The sequence below is a fragment of the Podarcis vaucheri genome (assembly GCF_965113315.1).
Source record: "Podarcis vaucheri genome assembly, chromosome: 8".
Lineage (NCBI taxonomy): Eukaryota > Metazoa > Chordata > Lepidosauria > Squamata > Lacertidae > Podarcis > Podarcis vaucheri.
In genome coordinates this window covers 48808672-48828805 of record NC_138766.1, presented here as the reverse complement: position 1 = coordinate 48828805, position 20134 = coordinate 48808672, and the positions used below count along the sequence as shown (strand labels likewise).

Below are 20134 nucleotides of genomic sequence, written 5' to 3'. Positions count from 1 at the left end.
CACAAGCGCTTCCCGGTTAGGCGGCTCTTGCGCATGACGAGGGAGCTGCCGGCGGCCCTTAAAGGCGCCGCAGGACGACGCGGCAAAGGCGCCGCTATAGGCCGCTTGACTGGAAATGTCGCTCCGCTCTTCCCACCGGCAGAAAGGGGGGTGGGGGTGGGGAAAAAAAAGAAAATTATTGCTGTTCTTTATTAAATTTGTACGCCGCCCTATACCAGCAGGTCTCAGAACGGTAACAAAATAAATTCACAGTATAGAAACAAAAAATACACGATGAAAATAAAAGCGAAGACCACCCAGCAGAGCATCTGATCAGATCGGGCCGGCATTGCAGCTTCTCCCGGGGGCCAGGCGGCCTCTGAGGCGACGCTCTGCAACTGGCCTTTAGACGTCTTGCCACCCAGAGGTTGGGCGATCTGGGCCTCCGCCGGCGTCCAGATGAGGGGTCGTCACAGCAGGAGCACCAGCAGCGTCATATGCCTTAAGGTCGCCACCTGTCCCTTAGAATAAGCGACTGTCCCTTATTCCAAGGGGAAATGCTGCTATTCCTCCTCCTCCGCTGAGACGAACACTGAGCTCCTCCCTCCCGTCTCCGCCGTTGCCTCCCTCCTGCGTGTCCGCGTTCTCCGTCTTTCTTTTTCTCTAACCCTTTCCTGTTAACACTAAATCCAGGGAAGCGGGGCATACTAGGATGCTGCTGCCGCTGCTGCCTGGGTCCTCGTTGCTTTTACGTGCTTCCCTGACCCTGTTCCTTTATAGAGGGGGGTAGGGTGGATATTGCAAACCTATTCTTTGTGTACCAAGGGAAACCCCCCCCCCAAATAAAACCCCACCACCCAGACTATTTAAAGTGCTTTAAATGTGTACTGCAGATGAGGACTCAAAATCCCCTTACAAGAAACTGTCCCAGTCCTTAATTCACTTTCAGCTTTTAAAATAAGTCCCAATTAAGTTCAGTTGAATTTACTTTCAAACAGAGAGGATGGAAGCCTTAAAATGGTTGTTGCCTTTATTTAAATAAACTGATGCAAATATTGTATAAAGGACAGGTCCAAAAATAAAGCACACATGGTAACCCTAGTGGTTAGATGAACTTATGATGCATGTGTGTGGATGTGTGTGGCATTAGCAGCCACATGGAAAAGGATGCTGGAGGCAAAGCTCTGAGGAAGAGAAAAAGAATTTGTTGCTATATTCACCTCTTTCTTTTTATCTGGTTTCTACATATACCATTCTTTTGACAAGGAGAAATTCAGCAGGTGGAGAGGATGTGAGTCATTGAAATTAATGTGCATTGCGAACTTAGAGCCGTAAATTTCATTGGGTCTCCTCTTTACGAGTATGACCGGCACTGGAAACAACCCATTGCAATGGATTGCTTTAAAGTCATTTCTGCATCAGGTAAAGTAATTTTTACACACACACACACACACACACACACACACAACCAATTCCCCACTCCCAACTTGCCCCATATTTTGCCTGACCTGTCCCTTATTTTGCCCGGCCAAAGGTGGCAACCCTAATGTCAGTGCCTGCTAAAATGTCAAGAAATGGTCCCCAAAGGCATGTTTGAGTTAAAAGTGGGTCCTGGGTCTGTTGATACTGGCAGCTGGCAGCTTTCCAGGGTTGTGGGCATTCCCAGGCCTACCTGGAGATGCCAGGGATTGAACCCAGGACCTTCTGTGTTGCAAATGTACTGAGCTACAGCCCCAATTTAGCAAACAAACATTTGCTGCAATTCTGTACATGTTTATTTGGCACCAAGTTCCATTGAATCTAGTGGGCAGTGCTTCTAATGTACAGGATTACATAAATCCTAGACATTTGTCTAAACTTCAAAAGCAGATTTAACTAATAGCTATCACAATTTCTTGACCCCCCCCCCCCAGATTTCATAATTACACATTGTGTGACCAAGTGTCCAAATCTGGCCATCATTAGGCAATGAGGTAATAGCTACCTGCAAGCTCTGCACTAAGTTGCCTGCTACTCTCAGATGCCGAGGAGCAAGGTGGGTCATTGCCTTAGTTAAAGGAAGATGCAGTTGCCCATCAGGTCAGCTTCTGGACAGAGAATAGGCGATGCACACCATCTTGCACATCTCTTCTGCCAACAAAATGCCACAGAATAGACATGTTTCCCACTTTGGGGAGACTTGGCCCTCAACATGACAAATATTAAAGCATTTTACTTTCAATGCTTTTGTAAGCCAGCGAAGGATCACCTCCAGAAGAATCCTGCCATCAGTATTGGGTTGTATAAACATCTGTATCCATTATAACTGGATACGCAGAAGCATACTTGTACTAAGTTCCCAGAGCAGCTAAATGTCAATGTAATGCTACTTTGTAATATTAAAATGAGAAAAAAGTTTCTCATGACCTTAGGATTAGCATTACTCTGGGGGAGGCTTTCGAGATGTGTTTAGAAAAAGGCAACAGTGGATATACTATTTGCCTTTGACCTCTTTGGACCAGTACTGTCAAGCCTCTTACGTCCTACACACACTGCCCAACATAAAATCAATCAATCGCTGTATTTGACTAAAAGCCATTACAAATCCAGTTACAAAACCAGCAAATCCAATAAAACCTGTTAAGATCCAGAAATAAGCAACCATTTACAATAAATCAAATTAATGAATCCCCTGCACAATCTAGTGTTGTCTTTTATGTGACTAGCACGAATACTTTTAGTGGCTTCTGCGAATAAAGCTGCTTTATATGTGACAAGTGGGTCGCAGTCATATAATAGCCAACGTATTTTTACTTCAGGGTTCTGCAAACATCTGTTCCAAAAATCTTTCTGGGGTTTTGATAGAGCTGAGCTGACAATGGAGTATGTATGTAATGGGGAAGATTTTCTAACTTCACCTGCCCCACAAATACAGAATCTTAAATGCATTGGAACTTTCCTGTATCTTCCATCTAAGACTGATGTAGGCATTGTTTGAAAGTGTAGAATTGTAAAAGCAGTTCTCAGGGAGGCAAAGGGAGGCCTTTTGCTGTTGGAGAGGGTTTTGGTTTTACTTACAATACCAAAATTTGTGAAGGTGGCTATAGTAGCTGAATCGTTAAGACCACCATACCATTTCCAAACAAATGCTCTTCTAAAATGTGTTGGGGAGGGGGGATTATTGGGCTGTCCTTGTTTTTATTTCTATTATGTATTTTGCATTTTTATATTGTGATTTTATGTTGTGAACCGCCCTGAGACCTGCGGTTATAGGGCGGTACACAATAATAATAAAAAATGCAGGTCATCTGAAAGGTTGGTCAAAGGGTATTTTTAATAATAAAAAAACAAAGAATTTTCAATAGTTCTTAATACCCAATTTAGTAAAAGCCTATCAGGAACATCATAATAGTTTTTAAATGCATACATTACACTTCTGCTACATTCATTGGATGGCTGCATTTGATTGTACTTGCCAATGTCTTATTTGAAAATTGATCAGATTTTATATGGACAGTTAAATACAATGCTTACTTTAAATATCTTTTCTACAGACCAGCCTCTCAGCATATTACACTCATTCACTTTTGTGAGAATGATGGATTTTGAACTAGAATGTAATTTTTAAAGCTGGACAAAGACAAAAGCTGGAAAAAAAAAACCCTACACGAACACAGGGACAAGATCAAATTTGTTTATTATCCCTCTTATTTTTGCATGGAACGAGCTTTTCCATAGGCCACTATGAGAGCTTCACACAGCAACAGTCTCTCACTACAACATAATGAAGGGATCTAAAAGAAGAAATCTGAAAACAAAAGGTGACCATTCTAAAATTTTACCACCCTACTAAGTCCATTAATCTAATAAATCTGTCAGTGAATGAACTGTTTTTTAATACTGACCTTAGTGAAATGATACAATTTAGTTACACTTAGGTACACTCCAAGAATGAAATCAACAATACATGAATAGACAGGCAAGTCTCTCCTCAACTTCCATATAAGATCTTGTAGACATGTTCATTGTTATAGGACTCTAGATTTCTTATACATATGCATCACCAAGGATTTGTGTTCTATTGGGTTTTTTGTTTATGTGGTCATATCAACTGCATCAAATTGTATTATAATGGTACCTCGCAAAACGAATGTCTCGCAAGACGAAAAACGCGCAAGCCGAAAGAGTTTTCCGTTTTTTGAGTCGTTCCGCAAGACGAATTTCCCTATGGGCTTGCTTCGCAAGACGAAACGTCTTGCGAGTTCGTTTCCTTTTTCTTAAAGCCGCTAAGCCGTTAATAGCTGCCAAGCCGCTAATAGCCGTGCTTCGCAAGACGAAAAAAACGCAAGACGAAGAGACTCGCGGAACGGATTAATTTCGTCTTGCGAGACACCACTGTACATGAGAGGCTACGTTTACATACACATGCGGAGACAAAAGATGTTTTCTGAATCACACCTAAAGAATCTCTTGTGCAAAGATGTAAATTTACTATCATCTCAAGTTTATGCATTTAGGATATAACTGTACAGAAGCTTCTTCTGCTGTGCATCCTTACTAATTTTGTGTAATTTAGACTTGTTTATATTTTTCCCCAAAGCTACCTCCATGTGAGAATCATACTAAGGTGCCTTCTGTTCAAGTATTGTTCAAGAAACAAAGACCAAATATTTTTGCTATTGATAATCCAGTATCAAGTTTCTTCTTTCAGCATTTAACATAATGGCCTGCATATTTAAGAATCAAATTACAGGAAAAGATTTTTTTTTATTATTGTGTAAAAATCATATAAAATGTTTTAGGCTGTTCTTAGTGATTAATATAAATTTTGTATATCGAATATTAAAGTTTTTGTAAAAATAGTAAACTTTTGATATGAAATCAATGTTGAATATAGTTATGAAACATAATGTGAGCCTCCCTTTAACCATACACTATTAAAATTAAAGTCTGTGCATAAACCATACGCACAAAAAGTTTTAAACTTTTTCCTCCATCAGGTATACCAGTATGTAAAAGTGTAAGGGGAAGGAAAGAGTATCAATCACACTTTCCCATTTTTATGTAGTACTTCAGTTTAGTCTGAAATTGTGATATTAAATAAATTAAATATTTCATCACACCATATTCTTAACTCAGCTGCACTGACTTGAAAAATTCATGTCAGATTAAAAAGGAAAATTACTTTCCATTGTCAGAGAGCCATGTAGTTAACAGTCCCAGTGACCTAACGTGGGCTTGTCTGAAAAAACACACCAAAGCACCAATGCACGTTCCCTGAAGTTTCATTTATGGCATTCTGAGTTGACCATAACTTCTGTTGCTTTTGGCAGCTGACATTTAATCACTGCACTTAATGTAAGATGCAAAAAAGATGTTTCAGTTCAACTCAAAGTGCTATTCATTGCAAGATGTTGGTGGACTCCCATAATCACTCGGATAGAGAGACACCTTTTTCCCATGATTTTGAACATGATCTTCACTCATCTTCTCCAAAGCTTCAATCTATAAAACAGAAAGACACATAGTAGTCAGAAACAGACTAAATTTAAATGTACTGCAATTCTGCTTGGCATGATACCAATTTGCTGAACTTGTACTGCCTTTGTCTTCACTGTCAAATTACTGATCAGCTCATGTTTAAACAATTGTGAGTTCATGCAGCATACAAAAAGCCTGTTATTGAGCTTTGCCGATTTTATTTTCTTCCTGTTTCACCAGCATTACGATCCTTGACATTTTTTCCCTTGCAGAAACAAAATAGATTGACACACCATATGCAAGATAGTCTCACCTGGTAACAAAACATCTTTTGTGCTGGGGAAAATGGACAAGGCATAATGGGAAATGCAGACAACAGCACCATCAGCTCAGCCCATGCACAATTATGTTATAAGAACAAGGAGTTAGTTGGGATTTTCATACATAGTTTAGTGAAAATACTACTTCTGTTGAACCATTCCCAGTGGTTCCTATACAAGCATATTCAATGGAAATATTACCTGCGTGTTTAACTAAGAGCCAAATTGAAGTCAAAATCACAGACCCATATTAGTGAAAACAAAGTCCACAGAAACCAAACAACTGCAGACAACTAATTCCTTTGAGCCTCAGATCAGAGGACCTTTGGTCTCGAGTTTCCCCAAACAGCAGCAGTCTATGCCATATGGCAATCTACTACTGAAACTGCTTTGAAAAGCAGTTTGTGTACACCTGACTATTAGCTTAGGTCTTCGCTGAAATGTAATGTCAGTCTATGGTTTTGGTGGTTGCAATTATATTGTTTTGCTGATATGCTGTTTGGTGTATAATTTATGTATATTCTACAGTTTCATTGTTACCACTCTAGAATTGCTAACTGCAGTGAAAATCACAATACAATTGTTTAAAATAAATGTTTATTGTATAAGTTACAAATAATTCATTAATTTTAGAGTTTTAACAAGCCTGTTTTCAATTTGAAAAATTCTCTTAAAGTTGACATTGAACGCCAAACCCAAATATACTATTTTTGCAGTTCATTACTCTAACTCACAATACTAAAGAAAGAAAGAAAGAAAGAAATCCAGCAGGCTTTTTATCTGAGTTCTGATTTTATTGTTTTAATTCATTTTTGTTTCATTGTACTGAGCCTTCTCCATAGCACTTAGATTTGACTGTAATTAAGCAGTACATATAATGTCTAAAATAAGTAGCAAAATGAGTATAGCTAAAGCAAGAACAATTTCCCTAAGAACACATTCACAGCAGAAAGCAATATATTGTCAGATCAAGTTAGGTCTGGTTAATTCTTTGTGCCCCAAGAATCAGGATTTTCAGGACTATGATAAAAACGGGTTTTCTGAAAACCCTACATTTGCTCACTTTATTGGGCAGGTTAACGCTTTGTATCTTGCAGAAACCAAGGGTTTCACTAAAATGGTACATGAATAAGTTTCATGAATAGTACTCACACATATTCCTAGGGGGGCTGCTTCATATTTAGACAGAAAGGCTGGGTCACACAAAGATAAGAGGCATCTCCAAATGCATGAATAACAATGCAAAAAAAAAAAGGGGGGGGCTCAACTCTGCTTTCATAATGCAGATCTCTCTGCACATTCTAAGAGCTTCTCAGAGTGCAGCCTAGTGAATAAGATCATATTTATACTCCCCCTCCCCCACACACTCCAAGGTGGGGAGAACTTACCTCAGCTAGGAAGTCCACTTCATTGTCAGCTGCTAAGTTTAAACCTGAGACAGCATTGAAGAGCTCTCTTTCACCGAGTGTTTCAGATACACCATTCTTCTGGAAGAACTTTCATTAAAAGTAAAGATAAGTTTAACCACTGAATTCATAAAAGCATTCCCCTCCCCTTCTCACTTTCTTTCTTTAGTCTAGCAGTTGTTTGAGGTAGCTATTATTTGTGGACATTTGGACTTGCAATAAGATTTTCCTAAGCTTTCTAGCCTGCATTTCTCCCACACAAATACAAGCATGTTTTATAAGTCTGCGTTGTCTTATTTTCGAAGGGGAGTGGAGTCTCCAGATCAAGGCCAGGGTCTTGAATAAAGTCTTTTGATAACCTATTAAAAAGACAGCTGGTTTTTTGTTTTTGTGTTTTTTTCTATTACAAGCAACTAAGGGACCAAAAATCAATTACAATTTAAGATGTTCTCAACTCTTCCTTGAATGTCCCTGAATATAACTGAGTCTCTTCCCCATTAAAATTAAACCTACATTTTCAGAATGAAGTGATAAATATTTTGAGAAAACTTCCATATACATTTTAAGATATATGCACTTCTACAGATACAAATACAAAATAACAAGATTGTCAGCCACTTTACCTGTGAAACATTCCTGCAATCTCTAAACAAGAACTGGAGTCCATGTGGGTGAGTGGGCTCCACAGACTGACTGACATCAATTAACCAGACCTATAATATATATAAGAGGAGTATTTCAGATATTTGCATATGGGACCATCTGTAGTTATTTTTCTCCATGCAGAATCTGCTTACCTTTCCCCCTTGCCACAGCATGTTGTATTCACTTAGGTCAGCATGAACTAAACTGCACTCTTTATACAACTGTTGCATCATCTAGAAACAAGCAGCAAGTTATTAATGGGAATGCTCTCCATGCCACTAAATTATTATTCAGTATTACCACTAAAGACTGATTAAAAATTGACAGTGTATGCATGAGTACATGCATGCTGGATACAGAAAGCAACCATATGAAAGAACCTTTGCTTATTTTTTCAGAAACAAAATATTACCAAATTAAATTACAGATAATATTTGGCATGCTCACTCTAGTTAGCTTATCTGAACAGTGCAGAATTGCATATGACTGATAGGCATGTTTTTAAAATGCCCTAATCACTCTTGCTTCTACTAAAAGTACTTAGCCATGACTTTTTATAGTACACTTACTACACTAAGAAAGACTGTCAATCTTGGGCGTATTAAATATAATCCAAGTATTGTAGGACTCTAGGAAATACTGTTGTAAAGATAATTGCTGGTTTCACAGAACCAACACTTTCAGTGGTCCTGTATTCGAATTTTTGTTCCAGCTACTTGTAGTAATCTTTGACTCCAATACAGTTCTGACTAAAAAGACAATATAATTAAAATACATAGTAAAACCACATTAACACATCCATAATAAATAAGCCTATTAAAAGAGCATAACAGTTAAAACAACCATCAAATAAAGTATTTCAAGACCAGGGAAATGCTTGTTGAAACAGGTGCATCTTTAAGAGCAGGTGGAATGCCAATACTGATAGGGCCTCTCATGTTCCACAACATTGGTGCCCCTAATGAAAATGCCAGATTCCATATTATTACAATCCAATAATCAGGCCATGGAAAAACTAATGGGCTTCATCTGATGATCTTAACAACCTTACCAGATAGCAGAGGGACCCTAAATGCACATTTATATAAATTTAATAAGTAAATAAATAAATATTCATCAATTATCTGTTACTGAAAAGAACTCTTGCCAATAGTTTCGAGACAAGACAACTGTATTGATCTTACATGAAGAACTTGATAGTAAGCCTTCTTCATATCTTCGCTACTGAGTTTTACTTCTTTTAGTTTAGGAGCTGGAACTTGATCCTGGCCAATGAAGGACATAACTAAGACATGCTTTTTAAGGGTAACCACTTCTGGGCAAGGAATGCCAGCTGCTTGCATTCTGTGAAGAAGACATTAGAGCATAAGAATTTCCAGCTAGTCAAAAACTCACCAAACTACCTACACTGTCATACCTGTTTTGACTCAATTAGTTACTGGCTCTTTATAAAAGCAAACAGCAGGACTGTGAATCTTCTCAGCTGAGCAGGCAAGATCCTTAGCTCACCCACCTCTGGTGGGTGACTTTGACAAATGGATGGGGCTGCCCACCTGTCAATCACCTGACATCAGGTCACCCATTTCTCCTTTGAAGTACAGCTTGAATGCAAGCCAATCAGTTAAAAGACATTTTAGCTGATCCAACTGAAGCTTGAAGTGACTGCCAATCCAGAAAACCCTGTGCGATTCTGCATTGTGAGGCTCTTATCAATCCTCTGCACCAATGTCTTTCCCTGCCCCACACCTAAGATCATATACAACTTTAGGTGTGGGGTGGGTGGATTCGGGGCCAAATTAGGCACATTTGTACCAGCCCTAATTAGACTTGTGGGCTGCAGATTCCTCATTACTGCCATATAACATTTTAATAACAGCTTTAAATGTATTAACTAATGGTTATACTCAATTATGCTTTATTTTGGATTTTTATATTTATTTTTAACCATACTGTATATTTGTATAGCTTTGTATTTTATTGTATACACCAACTGGAAAAGTGAGCATGACAGGCACTATATAGTTTTAAATAAATTAAGATTTAAAGCAAAACAGTTACCTGTATAGCAGCATTCGGATACAGCAAATAGTAATTGTAAAAAATGTAAAATATTTTATACATAAAGGAACATGGTTCAAGACACGTAGTCAATGTTGAAAGGAGATTTTACATTGATTCCCAAATACTTGGTTTTCAACAAGATGCTACAGCTTATTCATACCTACACCTACATTTCCATACCTTTTTAAGTTGTGCATTTCTTTCTCAGCCCACATTCGGATTATCTTTCGTGGATTCAGTTTGCTGAAACGATCTCTGAACCTATAATCATCTTTGATATACTTATCACGATTCTTAAATTCATTCAGAGTTGTTTTAAACACCTTTATGGCACATTCTGAAGGTATGGGGCTAGCATCCTCACCCAAACTTTAAGAGGAGAAAAAGAAGACGTTTTAGTTACATGCCTACAAACCAATTTTAAAGAAGCTTCAACCAGTAAAACAGATGAGAAAGTATAGATAAGGCAAAAGACGAGAACATATTTGGAAAATTATTTCATTGCATTATATCTCAATATGTCAGCTTTGAAACATTTGACCATTGAACTAGTTAAATATTCATTTTATAATGATGGATATTTTACACTACTAGATTTAAATAGTAGATTTAACTTAAGGTTTCATGATAGCCTATATTATTATTTATTTTAAGGAAGGGGGACAAGTGTTATGCTGCATACTTCCACCGCAACAATTTTATAAAATCTAAGCTAACGAACAGTATACATGTATTCCAAATACTATGTTGCTCTGCAGTTGCTCTCAGTTTTACACAATACAAGTATCATAACCATATTTTTAAAAATACCTTCCTCCATATGCATGAAACACCACCGACTCTTTTCCTGTACTTATGCATCCAGTGATGGTCTCCAGCATTCCAGAATTGACCATCTTATACAAAAGTAAGCGTGTTTTAGGATCTACTGCTTTCTCCTGCACAAGAAGAGCGGGGAAGATAAATTTTTATTATGCTGTATGTTTAGTGCAGACAAAACGTTCCTTTGATTAATCTACAAGTGCTATGAACTTTAGCTTGATCAGGTGCTTTAAATTTTAAAACGATCCTCTATATATTTTTCTGTATCAATTAATAATAATAATAATAATAAATTTTATTTATATCCCGCCCTCCCCAGCCGAAGCTGGGCTCAGGGCGGCTAACAACAATCAAATGGTTCAACATTGTAAAACATTCATTATAAAATTAATTAAATCAAATTAAAATCAAATTAATGGCAACCATCAAGCAAAGTTTTGTGCAGATTGCCAGAGGAGGGGGTCAGGCTGCGCCCTGACAAAAGGCCTGGTGGAACAGCTCTGTCTTGCAGGCCCTGCGGAAGGATGTCAGGTCCCGCAGGGCCCTAGTCTCTTGTGACAGAGCGTTCCACCAGATTGGAGCCGCGGCCGAAAAGGCCCTGGCTCTAGTTGAGGCCAGCCTAACCTCTCTGAGGCCTGGGGTCTTTAGGGTGTTTTTATTCGCAGACCGTAAATTTCTCTGTGGGACATACCAGGAAAGGCGGTCCCGTAGGTACGAGGGTCCTAGGCTGTATAGGGCTTTAAAGGTTAAAACCAGCACCTTAAACCTGATCCTGTACTCCACCGGGAGCCAGTGCAGCTGGTACAGCACCGGATGGATATGATCTTGCAGCGAAGACCCCATAAGGAGTCTCGCCGCGGCATTCTGCACCCGCTGGAGTTTCTGGGTCAGTCTCAAGGGCAGCCCCACGTAGAGCGAGTTACAATAATCCAGTCTGGAGGTGACCGTCGCATGGATCACAGTGGCTAGGTCAGGGCGAGAGAGATAAGGAGCCAACTGCTTAGCTTGGCGGAGATGAAAAAACGCCGCCTTTGTTATAGCTGTATTCTGCGCCTCCATAGAGAGGGAGGTATCGAAGATTACACCCAAACTCTTCACGGACGATGCTGGCACTAATTGCACCCCCGCAAGAGACGGGAGTTGCCCCCTCGATCCCATATCGCTCCGTCCCAGCCAGAGGACCTCTGTCTTCGAAGGGTTTAACTTCAACCGGCTCCCACGTAGCCATCCAGCCACAGCTTCCAGACATCTGGTCAGTGTATCTGGGGCCGAGTCAGGATGGCCATCCATCAACAGATAGAGTTGGGTGTCATCGGCATACTGATGGCAACCCAGCCCAAAACTCCGGACAAGCTGGGCGAGGGGGCGCATAAAGATGTTAAAAAGCATCGGGGAGAGAATCGCACCCTGAGGCACTCCACACACCAAGGAGTGGCGCGATGACAATTCCCCCCCAAGCGCCACCCTCTGTCCCCGACCGGAGAGAAACGAGCGCAGCCATTGAAGGACTGTGCCCTGTATCCCCACGTCGGCAAGGCGGCGGTCCAGGAGTTCGTGATCGACCATGTCGAAGGCTGCTGACAGGTCTAGAAGAATCAGCAGCCCCGACCCGCCTCAATCCAGCTCCCTGCGGAGATCATCTGTTAGGGCGACCAGAGCCGTCTCGGTCCCATGACCAGCGTGGAAGCCGGACTGGAATGGATCGAGAGCAGATGTTTCATCCAGAAACCTACCAAGCTGTTCAGCAACCACTCTCTCAATCACCTTACCCAGGAATGGCAGATTCGAAACCGGGCGGTAATTGGATAGATCTAAAGGATCTAATGATGTTTTCTTTAAGAGCGGACGCACCACTGCCTCCTTCAGTTCCCCTGGGAATATCCCGGTGCCAAGGGACAAATTGATGATATCACCCAGGGGGGCCCGCACCTCGTCTGGACACGCTCTAATCAGCCAAGACGGGCACGGGTCGAGAGAACAAGTGGTGGGCTTTCCAGCTCGGAGGAGTCTGTCCACATCGGCTGGGGATATCCGGTCAAAGTGGTCCAATACTGGACCCGAGGACAGTCGAGGGGCCTCCAGTTCCTTCATTGTATCCAAATTGGCAGGGAGGTCATGGCGGAGCAACAGGACCTTCTCCGCAAAAAAGCTCGCAAATGCCTCACAGCTATGTGTCGAATTGTTATTTAAATTTGGCTGTCCTTCGAGGGACGTTAAAGACCTAATTATACTAAATAATTGCGCCGGGCGAGAGCTAGCGGAGGCAATGGAAGCCGAGAAGTAGGACTTCTTAGCGGCCTTCACTGCCATCTCGTAGGTTTTCATAAAAACCCTATAAGATGTTCTTGAAGCTCCGTCACGGGCACCCCGCCATACTCGCTCTAGCCGTCTGAGGTCCCGCTTCATTTTCCGAAGCTCCTCGGTAAACCAGGGAGCCCGGTTTCTGCAGGGTCGCAGAGGGTGCCTAGGTGCGATTTCATCGATGGCTGCTAGGAGCTGGATATTCCAGCCCTCAACAAGCTCAGTCAATGAGTCGCCAGGGGGAGCAAGGTCCCACAAGGCCTGACGGAATCTATCAGGGTCCATCAGCCTCCGCGGGCGAGCCCAAATTGGCTCGCCACCTAAGCAGGGTGGGGGTGGAAAATCAATCCTGGTTTTCAGTGCGTAGTGATCAGACCATGGCACCTTCATCGAGGGAGACATGATCACATCTATACCGGCGCCAAAGATCAAATCCAGCGTGTGGCCTGCTTGATGTGTGGGGCCCGAAACAAACTGGGAGAGCCCTAGTGTCGCCATGGAAGACATCAGGTCCAGAGCCTGTGAGGAGGGAGTGGCATCAGCATGGATGTTGAAGTCCCCCAGTACCAATAGGTTGGGGAACTCCAAGGCCCAGCCGGCCACCGCCTCCAACAGGCCTGACAGGGTGGCTGCTGGTGCGCTAGGTAGCCGGTACACCAGCCAGACAGCCAAGCTCACCTCGGAGCCCCACACTAGGCCAACACATTCAATGCCGGGGATCGATGGCGATGGTAGAGCCCTGAAAGAACAGTCTTCTCGGATTAATAATGCCATCCCTCCCCCCCGGCCCACAGTCCACGACTGGTGGAGGACGGAGAAACCTGGGGGCGCCATCTCTCGTAAGGTAATTACTTCAGACTTAACACTCCCATAGCATAAAACAACCTACTCAGCAGCTGCAACTCTCAAATAATGTTCTGCTATGACTCCAGAAAAGTCTTAACTTTTCCAGTATTCAGGTTTATCAAGTTTATTCTAAATAATACAACCCTGCTAAACTATGCAATTTTCATTTTGTCTGAGTCACCAAAACGTACAGCAGTGGAATGTTCCTTCTTCTCATGGAGCCTGGCGCTTCGACGTTCCTCGGAGTATGCATGCTGCTTTAAGGCATTGAAGACATGATTGGACAATTTTAGGTCCATACCAATTCCATCACCAACTTGAAATCCAGGTGCAAACTGTGAAGACAGGTGAAATTCAGTGAATGACATGGAATTTTCTGTGTGTCTGAAAAAGTTGCTGATAGGGGAAACCTACAACTGCAACGCGTCCATTACTTACTGTAGCTCAGAACAACAGAAAAAAAAAATTCCCCATATTATCATAACAAACTAAAGAGAAGACCTATGGGAGAGAGACTCGCTTCAGGCCAGTTTGGGAGCTTTAAGACAGAGCAGAATTTTGAACCCAGATCTCTTAGCACTTTATCCACTAAAGCACACTGCAGATGACAGTAATACAGATAATAAATTTTGTTGTTCTTGTCAGAGGCCATGACAAATACAAACTACAACAGACCAATATAGTTATAAGTTAGAATAAAAATATGGGGCAACTATACTATGAAGCTCTAGTACAGGGTTTGACTAGGTGACGCTCATGGTCCCGTCCAACTCTACAATTCTATGAGCCTATGAAATCCTTCTACGAAAGTATTTAACCAGAGACATTAGGGGGCATTCCAAGGTAGTAGGATACCGTGCTCCCTTCTGGATCTGATCTCTTCAGAAGCTAAGAGATCATGGCCCGGTTTACATGCCGTGCTAAACTATGGCTTGTTTAGACGAAGTGTGGCTTGCTGTGAACCATGGTTTGTTGGCCACCCAGTGCTGGACACTCACCAAGCTACAGAGGCATGAGGTAAGAGCAGCCAGAAAACAAATTTAGCTTGGGAGAAAACAAGCCATGACTTGTTTGTTCAACATGCTATGAGTTACCTCACAGATGGGCAAACTATGGTTACAACAAACTAGGGCTTAGTGTTATGTGCAAATAGAGCCATATAATTGTTTTTAAACAGGTGCATAGAACAAGTTTAAATACTGGCATAGATACTATCATGACATTTGTATCAAGTACTGGGTTATCATGGGAAATGAAGCAGTATATATCAAGAGTCAACAAGTGTTTTGCAAGTAGTCATGGACCAACTTTGGAACGTCAATCATAAACTTAGGACAGAACTTACATTTTCCATTCGAGCAGTATTCTTTCTTCCACACACAACCTCATCATGCTTGGTAGTAATATCTTTTCCTTTTCCTATAAAGCCTTTCTTTGGAGTAGTAGTGGGCTTATCTATGAATAATAAAAATATTGCACTCAAAATACACTTCCAAGACTAGTAAATGTATGCAACCTTTTTAGCCACATCTACAAAGCATTCTAGGGCACAAATTACACTGACGCTATCAATATATATATATATATATATATATATATATGCTTTCGTAGATTTTCACGGGTACAGGAAGACACCAAAACCTGCATATATATATATATATATATATATATATATATATATATATATGCAGGTTTTGGTGTCTTCGGGTGTCTTCCCGTGTAAGAGTCGGGGTGTCTGTGCGACGTTTCGACGAGGTCTCACTCGTCATCTTCAGGCTGGTTCAGTAACAAGAAGCCGAAAGCACCAGCCTGAAGATGACGAGTGAGACCTCGTCGAAACGTCGCACAGACACCCCGACTCTTACACGGGAAGACACCCGAAGACACCAAAACCTGCATTCCTATACCCGTGAAAATCTACGAAAGCAAATATATATATATATATATATATATATATATATATATATATATATATATATAGATATAGTTATATCATATGGTTCCCTACACAAACTACCCTGATCCTTTCCATTTCATTTGGCTGTTATTTCTTTGCAGCTATAGTGAACAAAAAGGTCTTAGTTCTTAGGGAAGCTTGAGAAAATCTGACACTTTCATATCCCAAAAAGGGGGCTCATTTAGTAAAGATTTTTTTGAAATATGATGCTAATGCATCATATTTAATCAACATAACTAGAAAATGCATGAACTACTGACAAAGTTATTGGAAGGCTGCAGCTTCCCATTCCTGAATCTGTCTCCTAGACAATCTTTGCACAAGAGAAGTACACATAACTGCTTTACTCACATTCCTTCCTTTTCTTCTCCTCCCTATACTCTATTTTAAATTTATAGAATTCAAGCTACAGTTTAGCAGGGATTTGCCTTTTGCTATTGAAAGCACTCCCATGTGCTCTATTAAACATTATAATATTTAAAAGATAACAGCATATTATGTAATTCACAGCGTGATCTTCATTAAGCAGTTGCCAATGGCCTCACAAAACACTTTTTCAGGATCCTACAATATGAAAAACTTTGCTTATAGAAATGGTACATTTCATAAGCTTTTAATCCAATTTGTACCTGCTCTATAAGGATCATGACGAGTATCCTGCCAATCAACCTCATCTTCAGAGCTGTCACTGTCTTCAAAAGGATGTACCTTGCGGTAGTTCTCAAAAGATATGGACACTTGAGAAATAGAAACAAAAATGTATATGAGTTAACAGTTGTTATAAGAGCCACTGAGAAACAGAAAGATTCACCCTAACAAAGAAATCATGACTCATGATAGTATATGAGTTAACCTTTGCTATCTCCATTGAACTTCTTTTCTTCACGTCGAAGCTGTGCATCAAACTCTCTATCAAATTCCATTTGCAGCATCTGTGCCAGCATCAAGTCACTGGAAGTATCAATATTCTCCCCACTAATAAATGATCCTTCAACAGCCCTGGATATGAGAGACCAAAAGAGAACACTTAGCGGGACAATTCAGCCCTTGGTACTCCAACTAAGAATATAGTACATTGTTAGCTGCCATATAATATACGTTGCAGAGGAGGAAGTTGATTGCTTTGTGTAATTAAAAAGGAAGGAGGTGGCTATGCAATTTCTTCATTTTAAAGGAGCCTGGCAGGACACTAAATAATTTCCACACAATATACAACATGTAGTGTGGTAATTCTACTCCCTTCCTTTTGAATACAGCTCACTTAAAACAAGGAAGCAATTCAGACTCTTTCAGGCACCTTGTGTAAGAGTCATTTCACTAGGCAACAACTTTTTTCCTCTCTCAAACCTGAAGAGAAAGCTATGGCAGCAGCAGGTAGGAAGGGCCGTAATTAGCTTTTTTACCCCAACAAAAAGACTTTGTCAAGCCCCAATACTGACTTTAGCTATTGATACAATAGTTTCCCAAAAATCACACTCACCATCTGACTCTATGCATATGTACTCAGAAGTTCTACTTATGTAATATATACTTCCAAGTACAGGTGTGAAGAATTGCATCTATAAAAAAAAATACAGGATCCCACTAACAATTAACTAAGTCTGTAATAAACATTCATAATGTAAGGATATTCAACTTACGATACCACTTCAGGAAAAGAAGAATTTTCTTCTTCTAACTGTAGCTCTTTAGCTAGCTGTTCACTCATGACATCAGCAAAGGAACATGATATTGTGGTGTTTTTAGGAGTTCCCCATGGACACTGCAACAAAAATAGATATCTTTTCGGCTATGGATAAGACAGATAATTTTTCTTTGCATACAATCCTGATGTCACATTTCTTTGTATAGATACACGGAAATACACTGTGTAAAATGAATCCAGTCTTGTGAAGTCACAGAAGTGAGTCATACTACTTTTTATTTAAAGATTGAACAATGCCTTTAAAAAGTATACATAAAAATATATCAGCATTTAAAATATGAGAGCTGTTTAAATATTTGCCTCTATAATCCACTCAATTTCTGTTTCAGAGCTGAAATTGTCACTTTCTCCACTTAAGTAACTGAACGTGTCCAGGATAAGACAGTCTCCCCCTGTTTTTTCACTGATCATTGCCAACAGTGTTAGAAACCGAGATATGAAAACTAGGAACTAAAAGACACCTTAAACCCAGGTTATGGGCACAACAATGGGATGTCTAGGCACACTTTTTATAACTAGAATACAAAGCTGAAAATGAATGAACTGCAGCTAAAATAACATGTTCATTTTTCACATGGTCTAGTCCTTCCCCTGCCCACACCTTAATATCCTTAAGAGGGTCTCTTCTCCAGTCTTCAGAGAGTAACTGGAAGTGGGGAGGCAGAAAAAGGTCCTCCTTTCCTTCCATTCTGCAGTTTTAATCTGAAATCTCAGGCGCAGTACTGCGCCCAGAGCTCAGAAACTGCTCATGCTAATTAAATTCCCTGTCACAAAATGTGCTTAGAACAATGGGAGTTTCAAACACTGAGTGCCAACTATGTATCATCCTACAAAATACCTACTGATAAAAATCAGAAGGGTTTGATTAGCTGACGAATATGTGTCCGCACTGATCAAAGATCCACATGACAGAGAACAAATGCTTTTTACCATGCCAACTTTATTGATAAAGGACCAAAGGTCTGGCTTACAAAGAACTCTTCTCTCAGAAATTCATGTTACATAACACTAAGGCTGATCTTGCTGCTCTGAACTAGATTGCAGCCTATCTGCTCCAGCTTACATTAGTGAGGTCATTGAGAGTTAGGAATTATTAAGAATTTGTAAAACAGCTGTTACTTTAAACGTTACAGCAGCACACCCATAAATCTAATTTATGAATGATGGACCCGTTAATGGTCTCTCTCAATGAATACCAGGTTTCAGAGCACTACAAATGAGTTACTTGGCTCTGAGCCCAGCACCATATCCATCTGTAGCCTCTTATCAGAAGACTGACAAACAGGCAAGCTTATCTGAGCGCAGACTCAAAATTGCTTAAATAAGTTATTACTCCCGATCATTACATTCTAACCTTGTTTTGGGGGGGTTTTACGACCAGGTCCTTGAAACAATGAGAACCCTATACCTATTTGCCTCTATGCTGGCAAAGAGTATTATTATTTACTTTGCTCACTCAGCTATGTCCCACCTACCACCTTTCTGCCACATAGCCTCCGGTGGCTATGAAATGGTTGTTCCCTCACCAGCCCCCAATTCTATCATCACAGGACCCCTTGGACCATTTACTCGTCTCTGCCAGCACAAGGTTGGCCTTCTGAATTAGAGCAGCCCTGTGGGGCAGGCGGTGGAAGTGAAAAAGGAGCCACTTCGGCCAATAAAACCCGCGCCCCCCCCTACCCGTCCCAACCAGTGTGGCGGGAGAGGAGGCAAAGCCAAGGCCTTCTTCCCTAGAGGCCTGACGCCTCGTTTACACCCGCGGAAGGACGAGGCGGGCAGAATTACACGAAGTGAGTGGACTGTACCACTTCAGGTTCCGCGAGGGGAGGCAGCGTCGTTTTTCTTAACTGTCACCACAACATTCCCTGAGAGGAAACCGTGTGTGTGTGTGTGTGTGTGTGTGGCGGGTGGGGGGAGATATTTCATTTTGTTTCCTCTCAGGTAATTACGCGACGAGGCCTCCGCTCTACTCGCTTATCAATGGGGGGATCCTCCCCGCCGCCGCCCTTCCGTGCCTGAAGCGACGACGGCGCCCACCCCGCCACCTCAGGCCTCCTCCGCTGGCTCTCGTTCTGGGGGCGGCTGGATCAGGACCAGGCCTGAAGAAATTCCTCGGGCGCCCCCGCCGGCCCCCCCCCGCCTCACCTTGCTTTGGGGCCAAGCTGGACTCGCGCTCGCCTCAGGAGCGGGGACGACAGCAGCGACTGCTCCGGGCTCCATGTTAGGCGTGCAAAGGAACGGAGATGGACGCCGAGAGAAGGAAGAGCAGCAACAGGGCAAGAGGGCGCCTGGCAGAAATAAAACTTCTTCCGGCTTCTTCTCCGCTCGCCTCAACTCCTCCCGCCCCTTCGCCGTCGGCGCTGGTTGCCTATTGGTTCGCTGAGTGCACGTCTCGGTGACGTCACTTCCTTTGGAATCTCCCCTGCCCTAAGAGGCTTTTGTGTTGCTGTCGGCGGCCGCTTCGCTTCCTGCTTTGTCGTACGGATAAAACCACTCCGTCCCTTTCATTCGTTTATGGCACGGTTTTCTCACAATGCCGTGAAAATAAACCACTGACCAAAAAACTAAATCAGCGCTGGAACCTACGCTTTTGAATAAATGGGAACACGAATGGCTCCTCAGCGATGACCTT

The 20134-nt window shown here is 41.5% G+C and overlaps 1 protein-coding gene across 1 annotated transcript; it reads right to left on the bottom strand.

Annotated features, from left to right (window-relative positions):
• Positions 1–5227: 5227 nt before the first annotated feature.
• RIOK3 (RIO kinase 3) lies at positions 5228–19849 on the bottom strand. Its single transcript, XM_082234827.1, has 13 exons — positions 19648–19849; positions 17438–17559; positions 16651–16796; positions 16427–16534; positions 15186–15295; positions 14032–14175; positions 10682–10809; positions 10052–10240; positions 8995–9154; positions 7963–8043; positions 7789–7878; positions 7148–7255; positions 5228–5463 (listed from the first exon to the last, which is right to left on the bottom strand). The coding sequence occupies exons 1-13, from the start codon at positions 19720–19722 to the stop codon at positions 5356–5358; spliced, it is 1569 nt and encodes a 522-aa protein (XP_082090953.1). The 5' UTR covers positions 19723–19849; the 3' UTR covers positions 5228–5355.
• Between the last annotated feature and the right edge of the window lie 285 nt (positions 19850–20134).

What these genes read in the sequence shown, in the direction of transcription:
- RIOK3 (XM_082234827.1), bottom strand. Translation starts at nt 19,722, where the DNA reads ATGGAGCCCGGAGCAGTCGCTGCTGTCGTCCCCGCTCCTGAGGCGAGC. An exon ending in ATACTGCTCGAATGGAAAAT is followed by an intron (nt 14,176 to 15,185) that starts GTAAGTTCTGTC and finishes CTGTCTTCACAG; the next exon opens with TTTGCACCTGGATTTCAAGT. An exon ending in AAGTGGACTTCCTAGCTGAG is followed by an intron (nt 5,464 to 7,147) that starts GTAAGTTCTCCC and finishes TCTGTTTTATAG; the next exon opens with ATTGAAGCTTTGGAGAAGAT.